Source organism: Meriones unguiculatus (assembly GCF_030254825.1).
Source record: "Meriones unguiculatus strain TT.TT164.6M chromosome X unlocalized genomic scaffold, Bangor_MerUng_6.1 ChrX_unordered_Scaffold_31, whole genome shotgun sequence".
In the NCBI taxonomy this organism is placed as follows: domain Eukaryota; kingdom Metazoa; phylum Chordata; class Mammalia; order Rodentia; family Muridae; genus Meriones; species Meriones unguiculatus.
The window spans coordinates 4,619,187-4,639,729 of NW_026843707.1; the positions used below are offsets into that span (position 1 = coordinate 4,619,187).

Here is a 20,543-nt window from a genome sequence, read left to right on the forward strand (position 1 = left end):
GTTATTAAAAATAGTTTTTGATTGTAATTCTTCAACATTTCTAAGTCCATGAGAAAACATGAGCTTATATGTAAGGTAGTATTACATTGGCAATTATGTAAACATATTTTATAGATCATGATTGAAATTCAAATGCATAGACTTTAATATAATTAAAATTATTTCTCATACATTACTTGGTACCTGTTCATTCAATTTACCTTGATTTGTAGTACGTATCTTCATACTAAAAATAAATGTTTTATAATTGTTACAGTTAAGTAACCAAAGCCCTGATAATTTCTCTCAAGATATAATAGCTCCTTATTAAGTCAATACAAATCCTGTTGTGTGAGGAATCCAAGATGGCGGTGCCTTAAGGAAAATGTGTCTGAGGAACAGGATGGCAGTGACAGCACAAGGATAAACAGACTGAACTCTGGACCCTAAAACACCAACAATTGTGTTTTCCAGGTGAGAGGAAACCCCACAGTGTGGGAAGCAATAGATTCCGTTCTCAGGTGATCCAGCTAAATTCCAGAAGAATTTCCAGGTCTTAGCAGTCATTTGGTTGCCAGCTGAGAGCCACATGTCTGCATAATCAGATCACCATCCCAGACTGAACTGTGGGACCCACAGCACCAGAGACTGGGATTTCTAGTAGAGAGGATACCCCACAGTGAAGGACTCAATTGGGACCAAGATCAGGTCACCCAGACAGTCCCTGTAAAAGGTCCTGAGCTCTGGCAGGTGCTCAGATGCCATCTGAGAGACCTACCAGGAAGAATAACCATCTTCCTACCATGGGGATTCTCCCTACCTCAGGATTCCAGTGGGCTCCAGAAACTAACAGTTAACACCTGAGACAGCCAGATGGGTAGAGGCCAGGGTAAAAGCACAAGCAACAAAAGCCAAAGTAATATGGCATCTTCAGAACCCAGTTATCTGGGGGCAAGTAGCCCTGGACACCCTACCATAAGTGAAATTCAAGATGAAGAACTTATCTTTATGCTTATGAAGAGGATGGAAGAAACACATAAAATGCTCAAAGAAATAGATGAAGATAAAGTGAAACAGATTATGGTTATCCATAAAGAAATAGAAGGTGATAAATTCAAACAGATTTTGGCTCTCCATAGAAGTACAGGAAGATACAGCCAAAGGGTTTTTAGCCTTCAGAAAGGAAATAATTAAATCACTGAAAGAAATAAAAGAAATGGAGGAAAGTTCAAACAATTAGGTGAGGAAATTATAGGAAGTAGTCAGACAGGTGAAAGAAATCTACAAAACTGTTCAAGATCTGAAGATAGAGATGGAAAAATTAAAAAAAAATGGATGAAATCGTGGAGAGGAAGAACTTAGGAAGGAAATGGGAGCTACAGAGGTAAGAATAACCAACAGACTACAAGAGAAGGAAGAATCTCAGGTGTGGAAGATGCAGATGAAGAAATCGTTTTATCTGCCAAAGAAAATGTTAAATCTGAAAAATTCCCTACAAAAAACATCCAAGAAAACATGAAAAGACAAAACCCAAGAATAATGGGAATAAAGGAAAAAAGAATATTCCTGTCTCCAAGGCCCAGAAAATATTTTCAACAAAATCATAGAAAAAAAATTTCCCCAATTTAAAGGAGAGGCCTATAAGCATACAAAACCCTACAGAACACCTAATAAATTACACCAGAAAATAAAATCCTCAGGGGATCCAAGATGGCAGCTGCAGGAGGACACTGTTTCTGACCAGCGAAGACAGGACAGCACTGAAGGCACAGTAACCAAAAGATAGAAATCTGGGCTTAAAACACCAGCGATTGTGTTTCCCAGGTGAGAGGAAACCCCACAGTGTGGGAAACAATGAGGTTCATGTCACCTAGCTAAACTCCAGAAGAGTTCCAAGTCCTGGCAAGCACTAGGTCGCCTGCCCAGAGCCACATTCTTTGATCACCATCTCAGACTGAACTGTGGGCCTTGCAACACCAGAGAATGTGATTTCATTGGAGAGAAAACCTCAAGGTGAAGGAAGCAATTGAGACCGACCCTCGATCATCCAGACAATCCCTGGTAAAGGTCTCAGTGTCCTGTGGGCAATCAGCCATTAGCCCAGAGACCTGCCTGCATGCCCAATTCAATGCCCCAGACAGAACTGTGAGCCCAAGGGCACCAGAGACTTGGTTTCCCTATTGGAAGGAAACCCCACAGTGAGGGAAACATCAGGCCTGACCTCAGGACATGCAGCTGACCCCCCAAAAGAAAAGTTTTAGGGAAAATTTCCAGGGTACCTGCAGGCGCTAAGGCACCCAGTCACCAGGGTGGATCTACTCACTATACCAGATGGAACTGTGGACTCCCAAATACCACAGACTGGTCTTTCTGTTGAGAGGAACCCCACAGTGGGGGAAACTTCATGTTTGACCACAGGACATTCAGCTCTGAAAACGTTTCTGGGTTCCCACAGGCTCCAGGCTCTAGCCTCCCGCTGCACCATGAGTGCTGTGCTCACCTGGCACTGATTACCACTAAGGTACTGAGACACAGAGTTCCACCTCAGACCTACAGAAGCCTGAGAGCTAATGGATCAACCCCCAGAGATTGCTCCAAGGTACAACCAGTTATCCCTAGCTAAACTGACCAAAACCACAGGGCTTCCTGGTTCTTCAAGTGGGCTACACCCAGCAAACAAGGTGTAAGAGCAGCAACAGCAGCTCACTAAATTCAGAGCAAGAAACCCAGAAGCAGCTGTCCCTAGGGTTTCTACTGGTGATAGGACAGATACCCTGACTACCAACAACCACTGTTATCACACAGGTCCATAAGCATGAAGTGAGCTGTGGCAATTCCTGAGAAGCACCAGTATTCAGTCGACCACACCCAAAAAGCTGAGTGGGCCTTCTTCAGAACCCAGCAAAGAAGATTCTCCCCAGGATTCCAGCAGGCACCAGAAACTAACAGCCAATACCTGAGATAGCCAGATAGGTAGAGGCCACCATAAAAGCACAACAAACTAAAGAGATACCAATATTGCATCTCCAGAACACAGTTATCCAGAGGCACCCTAACATAAGTGAAATTCAAGACGATGACCTTACATCTATGCTTATGAAGAGGATAACAGAGGAAACACATTAAATGTGTAAAGAATTTGAGGAAGATAAAGTCAAAGAAATCATGGTCTTCTGTAAAGAAATTCAGGAAGATGCAGCCAAAGAGTTTGTGGTTTTCAGAAAGAAAATTATTAAATCACTGAAAGAAATAAAAGAAAAAGAGGAATGTTAAAACAAACAGCTGAAGGAATTGAAGGAAAACATAAAAATACAGTCAAGTGGGTTACATAGTAATGGGAAGAGGGACTGCCTCTGACATAATCTGATTGGCCTGTTCTTTGTTCACCTCCCCCTAAGGGGGGATCACCCTTACCAGGCCACAGAAGATGACAATGCAGCCACTCCAGATGTGATCTGATAGACTAAGATCAGAAGGAAGGAGAAGAAGACCTCTACTATCAGTGGACTTGGGGAGGGGCATTTGTGAAGACGGGGGAAAGAGGGTGGGATCGGAAAGAGAGGAGGGAGGGGCTTATGGGGGATACAAAGTGAATAAAGTGTAATTAATAAAAATAAAAAAATACAGTCAGACAGGTGAAGGAAATCAACAAAATGGTTCAAGATCTGAAGATAGAATTGGAAAAATGAAAACACAAACGGAGGAAATTATGGAGAAAAAGAATTAAGGGAAGAAAACAGGAGCTGCAAAGGTAAGCATAACCAACAGACTCCAAGAGATAGAATAAAGAATCTCAGACGTAGATGATACAATGGAAGAAATTGTTTCAGCCTTCAAAGAAAGTGATAAATCTAAAAAAATCCCTGACAAAAATCATCCAATAAATCCAATACAACATGAAAAGACAAAACCTAAGAATAATAGGGATAGAGGAAAAAGAAGATTCCATTATCCAAGGCCCAGATAATATTTTCAACAAATTAATGGAAAAAATAATTTCCCCAAACTAAAGGAAAGGCCTATAAGCATACAAAAGGCCTAAAGAACACCTAATGAATTAGACCAGAAAAGAAAAACCTTTTGTTACATAATAATCAAAACAGTAAGTATACAGAACAAAGAAAAATACTAAAAGTTACAAGGGAAAAAGGTCAAGTAACATATAATGGCAATCCCATCAGAATCACACCTGACTGCTCAACAGAGACAAGAAAGCCATAAGTGCCTGGATGGATATCATGCAGACCATAAGTGAACACAGATGTCAGCCCATGCAACAATACCCATCAAAAGTCTCAGTCCACATAGATGGAGAAAACAAGATATTCAGTGACAAAAACAGATTTAAACAATACCTAGCCACAAATCCATCATTACAGAAGATACTAGAAGGAAAAACACAACCCATGAAAAATAACTTCTTGCAGGAAAACACAGAAAATAAAGAGATCCCACTACAGCAAAACTAAAATTAGACAAGCACACAAGCACACTACCACAACCAACATCAAAATAAAAGGATTTAATAGCCACTGGTCATTAATCTCTCTCAAACTCAAACGGATTCAATTCTGCAATAAAAAGACACAGACTAACAAAATAGATGAGTAAACAAGACCAAGTAAATGGACCCAAGAAGCAAGCAGGAGTAGCCAGTATAATATCAAATAAAATAGAGTTTCAACCAAAATTAATGAAAAGAGATAGGGAAGGGCACTTCATACACATTAAAGGAAAATTCCACCAGGAAGACATCACAATCCTGAATATCTATACCCCAAATACAAGGGCACCCACATTTGTAAAAGAAACATTCATAAAACTTAAACCACACATAGATCCCCCACACATGAATAGGGGGAGACTTCAACACTCCAGTCTCAGCAAAGGACAGGTCCACAAATCAGAAATAAAACAAAGAGTCTTTCAGAGACCCTCTGTGGTAGGCTCTTGTCCTATTCCCTGTTTTCTCCCTCTTCTGAGGTCCATCCTCTTTGTCTTTGGATGAGGATTGAAAGACTCTACCCTGCAGATGCTGAGACTTATCGCCAAACTTTGGGCAGAATATAGGCAATCTTGGGAAAGAAGTGGGAAATAGTAAGACCTGTAGAGGACACAAGCACCACAAGGAGAACAACATAACCAAAACATCTGGGCACAGGGGTCTTTTCTGAGACTGATACTCAAATCAGGGACCATTCATGGAGACAGCCTTGAACCCCTGCACAGATGTATGGGCAGTTCAGTGTCCAAGGGGGTTCCCTAGTAATGGGAACAGTGACTGTCTCTGACATGAACTGATTAGCCTGCTCTTTGATCACCTCCTCCTGAGGAGGGTGAAGCCTTGCCAGGCCACGGAAGAAGATAGTGCAGCCACCCCTAATGAGACCTGATAGAATAGGGTCAGAAAGAGGAGGAGGAAGACCTCACCTATCAGTGGGCTGGGGGAGGGGCATAGGTGGAGAATATGGAGGGAGGGTGGGATTGGGAGGGGAGGAGAAAGGGAGCTACAGGTGGGATACAAAGTGAATAAATTGTAATTAATAAAATTAAAATTAAAAATGAAAGAAATTTTCAAAAAGCATAATAATAAAAAAGAAATTAAAAAGAGAAACAATGATTCTAACAGAGGTCATGAACCAAATGGACCTAACAGACATCTACAGAACCTTTCACCGAAACAAAAGAATTTACTTTCTTTTCAGCACCTGATGGAACCTTCTCCAAAACAGACTATATAGTTGGTCACAAAGAAAGCGTCAACAGATACAAGAATATTGAAATAATGCCTTGGACTAAGCCTTAGCCACCATGGACTAAAGCTGGACCTCAACAATAAAAGTAAAGCCAAAAGCTTACACGCCCATGGAAACTGAACAACTTGCTACTCAATGAGAGCTGGGTCAGGGAAGAAAGAAAAAAAGAAATTAAAGTCTTCCTGGAATTCACTGAAAATTAAGGCATAACATATCCAAATTCATGGAATACAATGAAAGTAGTGCTAAGTGGAAAGTTCATAGCATTAAGTGCCTTCAAGAAGAAATTTGAAACACCTCATTCAAGCAACTTAATGGCTCACCTAAAAGCCCTAGGGGGGAAAAAACACTCAAGAGGAGTTGATAGCTGGAAATAATCAAATTCAGGGTTGAAATCGATAAACTAGAAACAAACAATTAAAACAGTTCAACAAATCAATGAAACCAAAAGCTGGTTCTTTGAGAAAACCAAAAAGATAGACAAACCCTTAGTCAAACTAACTACAAGGCAGAGAGACACTATCTAAATCAACAAAATCAGAAATGAAAAGGGAGACATAATGACAGACACTGATGATATCCAAACAATCATGAAATCTTACTTCTCTAGCCTATAATGTGAAAATCTAAATGAAATGGACAATTTTCTTGATAGATTCCACTTACCAAAGCTGAATCAAGACCAAGGAAATAAATTAAATAGTCTTATATCACCTAAGGAAATAGAAGCTGTCATAAAAACTCTCCCAACCAAAAAAAACCCTGGGCCAGATGCTTTATGACCAAGTAGGCTTCATGTCAGGTATGCAGGGGTGGTTCAATATGTGGAAATCCATCAATGTAATTGTCATAGAAACAAACTGAAAGAAAATAGTACATGATAATCTCCTTAGATGCTGAAAAAGCATTTGATAAAATACAACATTCATTTATGTTTAATGCCCTGGAGAGATCAGGGATATAAAGCACTTACCTAAATATAATAAAAGCAATATAAAACAAGCCTATAGCTAACATCAAATGAAATGGGGAAAATTTTAACTCAATCACACAGAAATCTGGGACAAGGATGGCCATTCGCTTCATATCACTTTAATATATTTCTTGAAGTCCTTGCTACAGCAATAAGACAAAAGAGATCAAAAGGATTCAGTTTGGAAAGGAAGAAATCAAAGTATCAATATTTTCAGATGAAATGGTAGTATATATGACTGACCCTAAAATTCTACCAGCGAACTCCTACAGCTGATAAACACGTTCAACAAAGTGGCTGGATACAAAATTAACTTGAAAAAAATCAGTAGCCCTCCTGTATACAAAAGACAAATGGGCTGATAAAGTAGGGAAATTAGGGAGGCAACACCCTTCATAATAGCCACAAAGGACATAAGTACCTTGGTGCCACTCTAAACAACCGAGTCATAGACTTGTATGTAAACAAATTCAAGTCCTTTAAGAAAGAAATCAAAGAAGATATCAGAAGATGGAAAGCTCATTTGCTTGGCGGGAATAACATAGTAAAAACTGCCATCTTACCAAAAGGATTCCACAGATTCAATGCAATTCCCATCAAATTACTAACACAATTCTTTACAGACCTTGAAAGAAAATTTCTCAATATAATTTGGAATAACAAGAAACTCAGAATCGCTAAAACAATCCTCTCCAACAAAAATCTTCTGGTGGATCTCCGTCCTTGATCTCAAGCTATACTATAGAACAACAGTAATAAAAATGGCATGGTACCAGCAAAGAAACAGACTTGTTGACCACGAATTGAATCAAAGACCCAATAATAAACCCACACATTTACAGACACCTGAATTAAAAAAAAAAAGTGTAAAAACCATACAATGGAAAAATATAGCATTTCAACAAATGGTGCTGGTACAGCTGGATATCTACATGAGAAAAATGCAAATAGATCCATACACATCACCCTGTACAAAACTAAAGTCCAAGTGGATCAAACACCTCAACATAAAACCAGACACAGTAAACCTGTGAGATGAAAAAGTGGGGAAGAGCGTAGAACTCCTAGCCAACGCACAGGAGACAACTTCCTGAACAGAAGAGCAATAGCACAGGCTCTAAGATTAACAATCAATAAATGTGACCTCATGAAACTGAAAAGTTTCTGTAAAATAAAAGACACTGGTGTCAAAACAAAACGACAGTCTCTGCAGAAAAGGATCTTCAACAACCCTATATCTGACAGAGGACTAAGATTCAGCATATATTAAGAATGAGGGATACAGCTGGGATACAGAATTAACAAAATGTAACTAATGAGAAAAATAAAATTATGGAAAAAAAAGAATTCAAGATGTTAACCAGCAACAAATCCAAAAATTCAATTTAAAAAGGGATTCTCAATAGAAGTATATGGAATGGCAGAGAAACAAAGAATTGCTCAACATCCTTGGTCATCAGGGAAATGCAAATCACAACGACCCTGAGATTTCACCTTACACCTACCAAAATGAGCAAAAACTCACTGGATGATGGATGATGCATGCTGGAGAGGACAAGAAGAAAAGGGGACTCTCCTCCACTGCTGGTGGGAACGTAACATTTTACAATCCTTTTGGAAATCAATGTGGCATTTTCTCAGACAATTAGCAATGGTACTGCTATATGATCCAGCTATACCATTCCTAGCCCATATATCCAAAGAATGCTCAAGTATACTTCAATGACATTTGCTCAACTATGTTTATAGCAGCTTTATTTGTAATATTCAAAAACTGGAAAGAACACAGATGTCTCTTACTTGAGGAATGGATACAGAAATTGTGGTACATTTACACAATGGAATACTACTCAGCAATTAAATCAAGGAAATCATGAAATTTGCAGGCAAATGATGGGAACTAGAAAAGATCATCCTGAGTGAGGTATCCCAGAAGCAGAAAGACACACATGGTATATACTCACTTATAAGTGGATAGTAGACATATAATATAGGATATTAATATTAAAATATGTACACCTAAAGAAGCTAAGCCAGAAGCCCTGGGTAAGATGCTCAATCCTCTTTCAGAAAGGCAAAAGAGATAGACATTGGAGGAGGGTGAAACAAGACAGGAGCCTACACACAGAGGGCCTTTGAAAGTCTCTACCCAGCAAGATATTGAAGCAAATGCTGAGATTAATAGCCGATTTTTGGACAGAGTGTAGGGAATCTTATCAAAGAAGGAAGAGAAAGAAAGTTCTGGAAGGGATTGGAGCTCCTCAAGGAGAGGAACAGGACAAAAAAATCTGGGCACAAGGGTCTTTTCTGAGACTGATACTCTAACCTAGGACCATGCATGGCAATTGCTTAGAACCCCTGCACAAATGTAGGCCATTGCATCTCAGTTTCCAAGTGGGTTCCCTAGTAATGGGAATAGGGGCTGTACCTGACATGAATTTTGTGGCTGGCTCTTTGATCACCGACCCCTCAGGGGGGTGCAGCCTTACCAGGTCACAGAGTAAGACAATGCTCAGAGTTCTGATGAGACCTAAAAGGCTAGGGTCAGACCTTAGGAGCAGAGGACCTCCCCTATCGGTGGACTGTGGAAGGAGAAGAGAGAGGAATGTCAGGATTGGGAGAGGATGAGGGAGGGGGCTACAGCTGGGATACAAAGTGAATAAACTGTAATTAATATAAAAAAATAAAAATTTAAACAAAAATTTAAAAATCCTGTTGTGAAGGTCAAAGCCTATTATCTCCTAAGACAGAAAAAGTACAAAACCAACTGCCACTAAAAACAAATACTAAAAGATGGCATGCATCTTTTAGGTGAGCTCATGCAATATATAAATGTCTTGCAAATAGAAATATGTTATCACTCATGATTGGCATTGAATAGTATAAAAATTATATTTTTGATCCTCCATAAACAGAGCACTGTATCACCCTATACAACAACTCTACTTATTTATATTAGGCAACCATTCTATTTTATAAACATTCTACGTCCTAGAAGACTCTATGAAAAGGAGTCAACATTAGTAGATTAGTAGATTTTGCTTATAAATACTGCCTAAATTAAAGAATAATAAATTCCTTCCTGCCCATCATATAATCTGAAAAGGTTATTTCTAGGCAGATATTTTTTGTTGTTGTTATCTAAACTATTTTATATATTACACATAATTCCATCGTATTGCTTTAATTACAATAAATATGATATGGGTATTTGAAACAAAAGAATTCTTAAGCAACAGAGAATAAAAAGAATCAAAATTTAGTGTAGAACTTACAGTGACTTTTTCTTTCAAGTCTGAGATGTTGCCTTCTTTTCTATAGACAGCAAATTCCGAACTCTGCAATACAGCTTCTGAACGAGTAATCCAACTGTTAAGTTCAGTTATATCGACATCCAACCTAAGAGAGCAAAAAATAAGGCTCATTATTTCTTTATTATCTCTTTCTTCTGTTGAGAAAGAAAATAAATATATGCACATTTACCACACTCCTTTTCATCTGGTGCTCCTACTATTATTAATAATATCCCAGTTTCACTAGTTATGTAGACTCAAACTTTGGAGTCAACTTTGATCTAGATTCTTATGATCCAATTTATGCAACTCAACACAGCAATCATCTGTACACTACCTCTTGTAAGCTATTACCTAAACTCTGCTTGAAAGTTTTGTTTCCTAAAAAATTTCTATCTTTCCAACTGCTTATTTTTGAAACATATTTACAATAAACTAAAAAAAATGGGGGGACTGTCGGTTGACCCAGTTGAACCATAGTTCTGATATTCATGTTTTCATGTGGTATACATACAGTATCTCTTGGTTTTTCCGTGAAACTTCGTACAACAAAAAGGATATCAACAAGACTAACCCAAGTAAGGTCTTAGCAAATGCTTCTATATTATAATCTTTTTTTTCATACAGCACACATTCCTAAAAGTCAGTTATAGCATAAGAAACTAAACTGGGTGACCATGCTTTGAGTAATTATCTATTATCAATAAAGAAGTCCAAAACAATATTTATGTGAAAACTCTTCTTTTACCTCCTGAAATATCTCCAGATAACTTGAAGTTACTGAAATACACACTCCAACTGACACTGTAAATAACCAAAAAATGCTCAGTGTACTAATTTCTTTCTTAGTCAAGGTTGCTATTGTTGTGAAGAAACTCCACTGTAGAGGAATTTTAATCCAGCAACATAGCTGCTCTGGGAAGAGATTACATTCAAAAACCTTCTAGGTTTGTGTGATCTGGCTGGAAAGACACACCTTTACTACCTCTGGATAGAATACAGATGCACTTTTAGTACATATCTTTAATACCAAACCATTATGTATTATGTTGATATAGTGTTGAATCAGAGAAAGATTTGACAGAATGAGTCAGAGATAGGATATGCCCACCTTTCATGACAACAGACAGGAAAGAGTGTACTTAAGAGCAGCACAGGAAGAGAAGGGGAGTGGAGTTTGGTGCAGGTCAGTTGAGAACAGTTGTGTTTGTGCAGTTCCATTCACGTTGAGCAGTCAATGTAGTCAGTAAAGTTCAATTCTCAGAGTTCACAGGCAGGTTTTCCAGGTAGAGAAATTCAGTTTGAATCAGTCAAATTAGAGAGAATTTTTAAGCCAGAAAAACTACGTTGAGCCAACCAGTTAGAGTTCAGAAAGAACTAGAGTGTGTGAGCTTATTAAGTAGTATGTCTCAGAGACTGAGAACATTCTAGATTTAGAGGCTGAAAGTTGAAGCCTTCAAGGTAGATTAAATTGTGTAGAGGCTTCTGGTCCTAGGCCTATGGATAGTTACACAGAGACAATCTGTGTTCAGCCAAAGATGTGTATTAGTAAAGCTTGGATACAGATCTCTTCACATCCATTCATCTTAGGAAATAAAAGCTATATTTACACACCACAACCAAAGCAACTTCGGGGAAAGCATTTAATTGGCTTATGCCTCCAAATAATTTTTCATCATCAGAAGATTTTGTTGACTAAAAAGCAACCTGTGACCAAAAAGTATGTGGTGACCAAGAAGTAAATTTGTTTTACATTTCCACATTGTAGGAAGCCAGGACAGGAATTCAAGAAGCTTCAGGATCTGGAGGCAGGAGCTAATGTAGATGCCATGGAGGAGTGCTGATTGCTGATTTGTTCCACATGGCCTACTCAGTCTGTTTCTTTTGTTGTTGTTTGTTTGTTTGTTTGTTTTGTTTTAAATAGATTCCAGCACAATCAACAATGGACACTGTCCTCAAAACAAAACAACTGCCTACATATTGGGAAAGGAACTTCATCAACCCTTTATCTGACAGAGGGCTAATATGCAGTATATATAAAGAACTCAAGAAGTTAAACAGCAACAAATCAAGTAATCTAATTAAAAATTGGGTTACAGAGCTAAACAGAGAATTCTCAATAGAGGAATATCAAATGGCAGAGAAACACTTAAAGAAATGTCCAGTGTCTTAAGTCATCAGGGAAATGCAAATCAAAATGACTCTGAGATTTCACCTTATACCCATCAGAATAGCTAAGACAAATAACTCAAGTGACAGCACATGCTGGAGAGGTTGTGGAGAAAAGGGAACCCTCCTCCACTGCTGGTGGGAATGTAAACTTATACAACCACTTTGGAAATCAATCTGGTGCTATCTCAGACAATTAGGAATAGTGCTTCCTCAAGATCCAGCTATAGCACTCCGAGGCAGAGGCTTATATCCAAAAGATTCTCAAGTATACAATAAGGACATTTGTTCAACCATGTTTGTAGCAGCTTTATTTGTAATAGTTGAAAGCTGGAAACAGCCCAGATGCCCCCCAGTTCAGGAATGGATACAGAAATTGTGGTACATTTACACAATGGAATATTGCTCAGCGACAAAAACCAAGGAAATCATGAAATTTGCAGGTAAATGGTGGAAATTGGAAAAGATCATGCTGTGTGAGGTATCCCAGAAGCAGAAAGACACACAAGGTATATAGTCGATCATAAGTGGATATTAGACATATAATATAGATAAACATACTAAAATCTGTACACCTAAGGAAGCTAATCAGGAAGGAGGACTTTAAGATGCTCAATCCCCATTCAGAAAGGCAAAGAGGATGGACATTAGAGAAGGGAGAAAATAGGGAACAGGACAGGAGCCTACCACGGAAGGCCTCTGAAAGACTCTACCCAGCAGAGTATTGAGGCAGATCCTGACACTCATAACCAAACTTTGGGCAGAGTGCAGACAACCTTATGAAAGAAGGGGGAGATAGTAAGACCTGGGGAGAAAAGGAGCTCCACAAGGACAGCAACATATCTAAAAAGTCTGGAGAAAGGGGACTTTCCTGAGACTGATACTCCAACCAAGGACCATGCATGGAGATAACCTAGAAACCCTATACAGATGTAGCTCATGGCAGTTCAGTGTCCAAGTGGGCTCCATTGTAATAGGAACAGGGACTGTCTCTGACATGAACTGATTGGCCTGCTCTTTGATTACTTCCCCTTAATGGGGGAGTAGCCTTACTAGGCCCCAGAAGAAGACTATGCAGCCACTCCTGATGAGAACTGATAGACTAGGATCAGAGGGAAGGGGAGGAGGACCTCCCCTATCAGTGGACTGGGAGAGGGATACAGGTGGGATTGGGAGGGGAAAAAAGAGGGAGGTACAGGGGGGATACAAAGTTAATAAACTGTAATTAATAATAATAATACATAATAAAAAAGAAAGAAAAAGGAAAGAAAAAAAATTGATGCCAGGACAACCAACACAAAATGAACTGGGCCTTTCCACCTAAGTTTCTAATTTAAAAAGAAAATGTTCAACAGACTTGACTATAGCCAGATCTAATGGATGCATTTTCTCAGTTGAGGTTCCTTCTTCTCAGATGACTCAAGCTTGTGTCAAGTTGACGTAAATCTATCTGACACATAAGCTATGAGAAACAATTTATTCCTGTTGCTTTGGACTAGTAAATTTTGGCGAGGGTAACTCTAATGCAACAAATACCTTATCATCTACATAGACTTATTACAAAACATTTTTTCCTGGATTCACTGTGGTTCCTAAGAATATTGAATGTAAACAAATTGCTCTCTCTATTGAATCAAACTAAGTGTTCTTCAGTAGACAAAAGGATCAAGATGCATGGTAGGCATGCACACCATGGAATGCCACTAAGATTATGAAATGCGTATGTTTCATTTATCTAATTTCCACATTTACTTAACAATTTTTATTAAAATAGAGCCCTTTTGCCTGGAGAAGAAATCTGTTCCTTTCTGATTAATTTATATTAATTCACTATATAAGACCTTTGGGGCTGTGGTAAGTTCATTAACCACAGAGTTTGGTGAAGCATCCAGTATGTGTAATAATATTTCCTCAGCAGATAGTCTTAAGCATAATGTCTTAAGAATGTATGTTAGAGTTTTGGTTTTGTTTTTTTGTTTGTTTGTTTGTTTGTTTTTGTTTTTCTTATTCTTATTATTATTTATTACAATTTATTTAATTTTTATCCCACTTTGGAACGCTCCCTTGTCTATCCCAATCAAACCTACCCTTCCTCTTCTCCCCTTATGGCCCTCCCCTAGTCCACTGATAGGGGAAGTCCTCCTACCCATCTATCTGACCCTACCCTATCAGGTCTCATTAGGACTGGTTGCATTGTCTTCCTCTGGCGCCTAGGGAAACCACTTGGAGACTGAGTCTACGGGCTATATCTGAGCAGGAGTTTTAGGTCCTCTCCATCCATGATCCTTGGTTGAGGTATCAGTCCCTTGATATTCCCTAGGGCACAGTGTTTTTGGCTCTGTTGGTCTCCTCTGGGAGCTTCTGTCCCCTCTAGGTTTTTCCATCTTCCCCTTCCTTCATACAATTCCCTGCATGCTGCCCAGAGTTTGGCTATCAGTTTCAGCCTCTGCTTTGATACCTCGATCACTAGAGTCTACCTGTGGTAGTCTCCTGTCTTGTTCCCTATCTTCTCTTGCTTGAGATGTCTATCACATTTGCCCTTTAGAGTGAGGATTTTACATCTTCCCTAGGGTTATCCTTGTTGTTTAGCTTCATTAGGAGTATAGATTTTAGTATGTTTATCCCATATTAAATGTCTAATATATACTCACTTGTACATGAGTATATATCATGTGTCTATTTCTGTTTCTGAGTTATTTCACTCAAGATGATCTTTTCTAGTTCCCACTGTTTGCTTGAAAATTTCATGATTTCCTGTTTTAAATAGCTGGTTAGTATTCCATTGTGTAAATGTAACAAATATTCCTGTATCCATTCTCCCTTGAGGGATATCTAGATGGTTTGCAGGTTCTGACTATTACAAATAAAGCTGATTTGAACATGAATGAGCAAATATCCTTGTTATGTAGTTGAACATATTTTGGATATATGCCTAAGAGTGGTATAGCTGGATCTTTTGGTAGCTCTATTCCTAATTTCTGAGAAGGTGCCAGATTAATTTCCAAAGTGGTTGCACAAGTTTATATTCCCACCAGCAATGGAAGAGGGTTTCCCATTCTCCATATTCTATCAAGCATGCATTGTCACTTGAGTTTTTGACCTTAACTATTCTAAAAGTTGAGAGAAGAATTCTCAGGGTTGTTTTGATCTGCATCTCCATGATGAATAGGGATGTTGAGAATTTCTTTAAGTGTTTCTGTGCCATTTGATATTCCTCTATTGAAAATTCTCTGTTTACCTCTGTACCCTATTTTTAATTGGGTTGCTTGATTTTTTTGATGTTTAACTTCTCTTTATATATTCTGGATACTAGCCCTCTGTCAAATGTAGGTTCGGTGAAGATCCTTTCCCAATCTATTGTTTTGTTCTGAACAGTGTCCTTTGCTTTACAGAAGCTTTTCAGTTTCATGAGGTTCCATTTATTTACTGTTGATCTTAGCCCCTGTGATGCTGGTGTTCTGTACAAGAAGTTGTTTCCTGTGAAAATGACTTCCAGGCCCTTCCTCACTTTTTCTTCTAAGAGGTTTAGTGTGTCTGGCTTTACGTTGAGGTCTTTTAGTTTAGGTTTGTGCATGGTGATGAGAATGCATCTATTTGCATTTTTCTACTTGTAGATCTCCAATTAGACCAACACCATTTATTGAAGATGCTATCTTTTTTTTCCATTGCATTAATTTGGCTTCTTTGTAAAAAATCAATTGTCGTTAGGTTTACGAGTTTGTTTCTGAGTCTTCTATTCAATTCCATGAATTCAGGAGACTGTTTTCCTGCCTGTACAATGGAGGTTTTATTACTGTTGCTCTGTACTACAGCTTGAAATCAGGGGTTGAGATACCTCCAAAAGATCTGTTATTATATAAGCTTGTTTTAGTAATGGGAATTTATAAATTAAAATTTTATTTTTTATATTAATTACACTTTATTTACTTTCTATCTCAGTTGTAGCCCCCTCTTTTTCTCCCTCCCAATCTCACCTTTCGTCCTTTATCTTCTCACAGCTACCTCTCCAAGTACACTGATAGCGAGGACCTCCTCCCCTTCCATCTGAACCTAACTTAACAGTTCTCATCAGGTCTAGCTGCAAAGTCCTCCTCCGTGGCCTGTCAATGCTGCTCCACCCTCAGAGAAGGTGGTCTAAGAGCCAGCCACTGAGTTCATGTCAGAGACAGTCACTGTTCCCCTTACTAAGACACCCACTTGGATACTGAGTTGCCAGGGGCTACATCTGTGCAGGGATTCAAGGCTGTCTCCACGAATGGTCCTTGTTTGGAATATCAGTCTCAGAAAATATCAGTCCCTATGAACAGATTTTTTGGTTCTGTTGCTCTCATTGTGGAGCTCCTGTAACATCCAGGTCTATCTCACCCTTCATTCATAAAATTCCCTGCACTCTGCCCAAAGTTTGGTTATGGGTCTAAGCATCTGCTTTGATAAACTGCTAGGTAGAGTCTTTCAGAGGCCCTCTGTGCTAGGCTCCTGTCCTGTTTTTTTGTTTTCTCCTTCTTCCAATGTCTTTCTGAGTGAGGATTTATCATCTTACCCAGGATCCTCCTTCTTGCTTAGCTTATTTAGTTGTACAGAGTTTTGTTTGTTTATCCTATATTATATGTCTACTATCCTCTTATAAGTGAGTATACACCATGCGTATATTTGTGCTTCTGGGACACCTCACTAAGCATGATCTTTTCTAGATCCCACCATTTGCCTGCAAATTTAATGATTTCCTTGTTTTTAATTGCTGAGTAGTATTCCATTGTATAAAGTACCACAATTTCTGTATCCATACCTCCTTTGAGGGACGGCTTGGTTGTTTCCAGGTTCTGGCTATTATGAATAAATCTGTTCCAAACATGGTTGAACAGATGTCCTTGTTGTGTACTCGAGCACATTTTGGATATATTCCTAAGAGTGGTAAGGCTGGAACTAACTATAATTCTCTTAAAACTATCCCACAAAATAGAAACAGAAGGGACATTACCAAACTCATTCCATGAAGCCATAATCACCATGATACCTAAACCACACAAAGACCCAACAAAAAAAGAGAACTTCAGGCTTATTTCTCTTATGAACAGCAATGCAAAAATACTCAATAACATACTTTCAAACAGAATCCAAAAACAATAAAAAATGTCATCCACCAGGAACTAGTAGGCTACATTCAGACATGCAAAGATGGTTTCAATATATGGAAATCCATTAGTGTAATAGACCATACAAACAAACAGGAGAAAAATTGCATGATCATCTTCTTAGATGCCAAAAAAGCATTTGACAAAATCCAACACTATTTATGTTTAAAGTTTTGGAGATGTCAGGTATAAAGGCATATATCTAAACATAGTTAAGACAATGCATAGAAAGCCTATAGATAACATCAAATTTAATGGAGAGAAACTTAAATCAATTACAATGAAATTAGGCACAAGGTAAGGCTACTAACTCTTTCCTTATCTCTTCAACATAGTACTTAAAGTCCTAGCTAAAGCAACAAGACAACTAGCAGAGGTCAAGTGGATACAGATCAAAAAGGAAGAAATCAAAGTATCAATATTTGCCAATGATATGATAGTGCACATGAGTGACCCAAAAATTCAACCAGAGAACTACTTCAGCTAATAAACACCTCAGCAAAGTAGCTGGATACAAAATTAACTAAAAAAAAAAAAAAATCAGTATCCCTCCTGTATATGAAAGACAAAAGGGCTGAGACAGAAATTAGGAAATAACACAATTAACAATAGCCAATAATAACATGAAGTCCCTTGGTGTGACTGTAACCAAGCAATGGAAAGACCTGTTTGAAAATATTTCAATTCTCTTAAGAAAGAAATGGAAGAAGATATCAGAAGATGGAAATATCTTCCATGCTCATGGAATGGTAGGATTAACATTGTGAAAATGGCCATCCTGCCAAAAGTAATCTACAGATTCAATGCCATTCCCATCAAAATACCAACACATTTTTTACAGAACTTGTAAGAACAATTCTCAATTTAATATGGGAAACCAACCAACCAACCAAACAAACAAACAAAAAAACAGAATTGCTAAAACAATCCTGGACAGCAACAAATCGTCTGGAGGTATCTCCATCCCTGATCTCAAGCTGTAGTATGGAGCAATAATAACAAGAACTGCATGGCACTGGCATAGAACAGAGTGGTGGATCAATGGAATTGAATAGAAGATCCAGAAATAAACCTGCACCCTTAAGGATTCTTTATTTTTTTTCTTTGTGCACTAATTTTGAATTTTATTAAAAATATAAATAAATGAAAATAATAGTGAGTCACAAAATATTTTTAATTTGAAGCCAGTGTATAACCTATTGTAGAAGATTGCTGTACACCTGGATTGTCTGATAACACAAGATAAAGAGTAGAGTGTACCCTAAACAGATAGAATGGCATCCTCTAGTACACGTTAGGAGTTGGAACATTAGGACGGGAAGAAGAGAGCCTGGCTGGTAGCAGAGGTATGGATGAGAACTGCTAGCAGCCTGGACTAATTTTAGCAATGAAGATCAGCAGTTGCAAGGCTGATGGTGCATTTTGAAGGCAAATCCAAATGGATTAGTGGAAATATTTACATATTTTAATAATATAATTTTATATATGAAAATATGTGAAATCTTTCAATTGTTATATTTTTTATATACATAATATGTGATATATGTAGAAATAGAGAATTAAAGCGAATAGATGGCAGTGCTCTTGGTAGAAGCTGCGGTGGAAGCAGTGTTTAAAGACACATGTTTTGGAATTTCAGGTTTTTTTTTTTCAATGCAGTTTATTCAGGAACCTTGAACAATCCTCGGACCCTGGGGAAAGCCAGCCCACAGCTTAAATAGCCTCTGGGTAGCCAACCCAGGCGTGCCACGTGGGCAATGCAGATAGGTCCACATATGGGGGGATGCAGAATGAATAAAGTGTAATTGATGAAAAATTTAAAAAAAAAGGGAAAAAATAATTTAAGAACCTTAAATGACTTTCAAAAGTGGAGGAAAACATGGAGTTAGTCAATTGGCATGGAGCACGTCTCGCCCCTGGGGGCAATGGTCTCCTGAACCTACTCAGACCTCGGACACCACCACTGCTAGTTCTAGAACTGACGCAGGATGTTCCAACGAGGGGATTAAGGCTTCTCATAATATTTGCTATAAGCCCACACCTGTTTGTCTAGATCCCCCATTTTTATTCATTATTAGCCAGATAGAGCCAAGTAATTGTGGTAATGATACTTGCTTTTTTGCCCAATGCAGGATTCTTTATTTTTGACAAAGAAGCCAAAACCATACAAATGGGTACTGGTCTAACTGGATGTATAAATGTAAAAAGAAAAATGCAAATAGATCCTTATTTATCACCCTGTTAATAACTAAAGTCCAAGTGGCTCAAAGACCTCAGTATAAAACAAGATACACTAAATATATTAGAAGAAAAAGCGGGGAAGAGCCTTGAGCTCATTGTCACAAGCGACAACTTTCTGAACAGAAAAACAACAGCACAGCTCTAAGATTAATAATAAATATATGGGACCTTATGAAATTGAAAAGCTTCTGTAAAGCAAAGAACACTATTGTCAGAACAAAACGACAGCCTGCAGATTGGGAAAGGATCTTCACCAGTCCTGTATCTGACAGAGAGCTGATACCCAGTATATATAAAGAGAAATTAAACAGAAAAAAAAATCATTTAACCTAATTTCAAAATGGAGTACAGAGCTAAACAGAGAATTCTCAATAGAGGAATATAGAATGGCAGAGAAACACTTGAATCATCACAGAAATGCAAATCAAAATGACCCTGAGATTTTACCTTACACCCATCAAAATGGCTAAGATCAAAAACCCAAGTGAAAGACTATACCCAGGAAGGTATCAAAGCAGATGCTGAGACTCATAGCCAAACTCATACCAGAGTTCAGGGAATCTTATGGAAAAAGGGGGAAATAAAAAGACCTGGAGCAGACAGGAGCTTCACAAGAAGAGCAAAAGAACTAAAAAAATCTCAGCATTTTTTTTTTTTCTGAGACTGATACTCCAACCAAGGACCTTGCATGGAGTTAATCTAGAATCCCTGCACAGATATAGCCCGTGGCAGCTCACTTTCTAAGTGAGTTTCTAGTAAGAAGAACAGTGGTCTCTCTGACATTAACTCACTTGCTGGCTCTTTGAAACCTCCCCCTCTTGGGGAAGCAGCCTTACCACGCCCGCCAGAGGAAGACAATGCAACCAGTCCTGATGAGAACTGATAAGAACCTATCAGTGGACTTGGGGAGGGGCTATAGGAAGAGATGAAGGAGGGAAGGTACGTTTGGGAGGCAATAAGTGAGGGGTCTACAGCTGGGATACAATGTGAGTAAACTGTA

General features: G+C 38.4%; 1 protein-coding gene across 7 annotated transcripts in view; it reads right to left on the reverse strand.

The window, feature by feature from the left end:
- Dmd (dystrophin) overlaps positions 1 to 20,543 on the reverse strand; it is a 2,365,055-nt gene that overhangs the window by 1,597,512 nt on the left and 747,000 nt on the right. For all 7 annotated transcript variants that reach the window (XM_060376797.1, XM_060376795.1, XM_060376794.1 and 4 more), the window contains exon 18: positions 9,984 to 10,107. In XM_060376797.1, the coding sequence (XP_060232780.1) occupies positions 9,984 to 10,107 (124 nt within the window). The remainder of the gene's footprint in view (positions 1 to 9,983; positions 10,108 to 20,543) is intronic.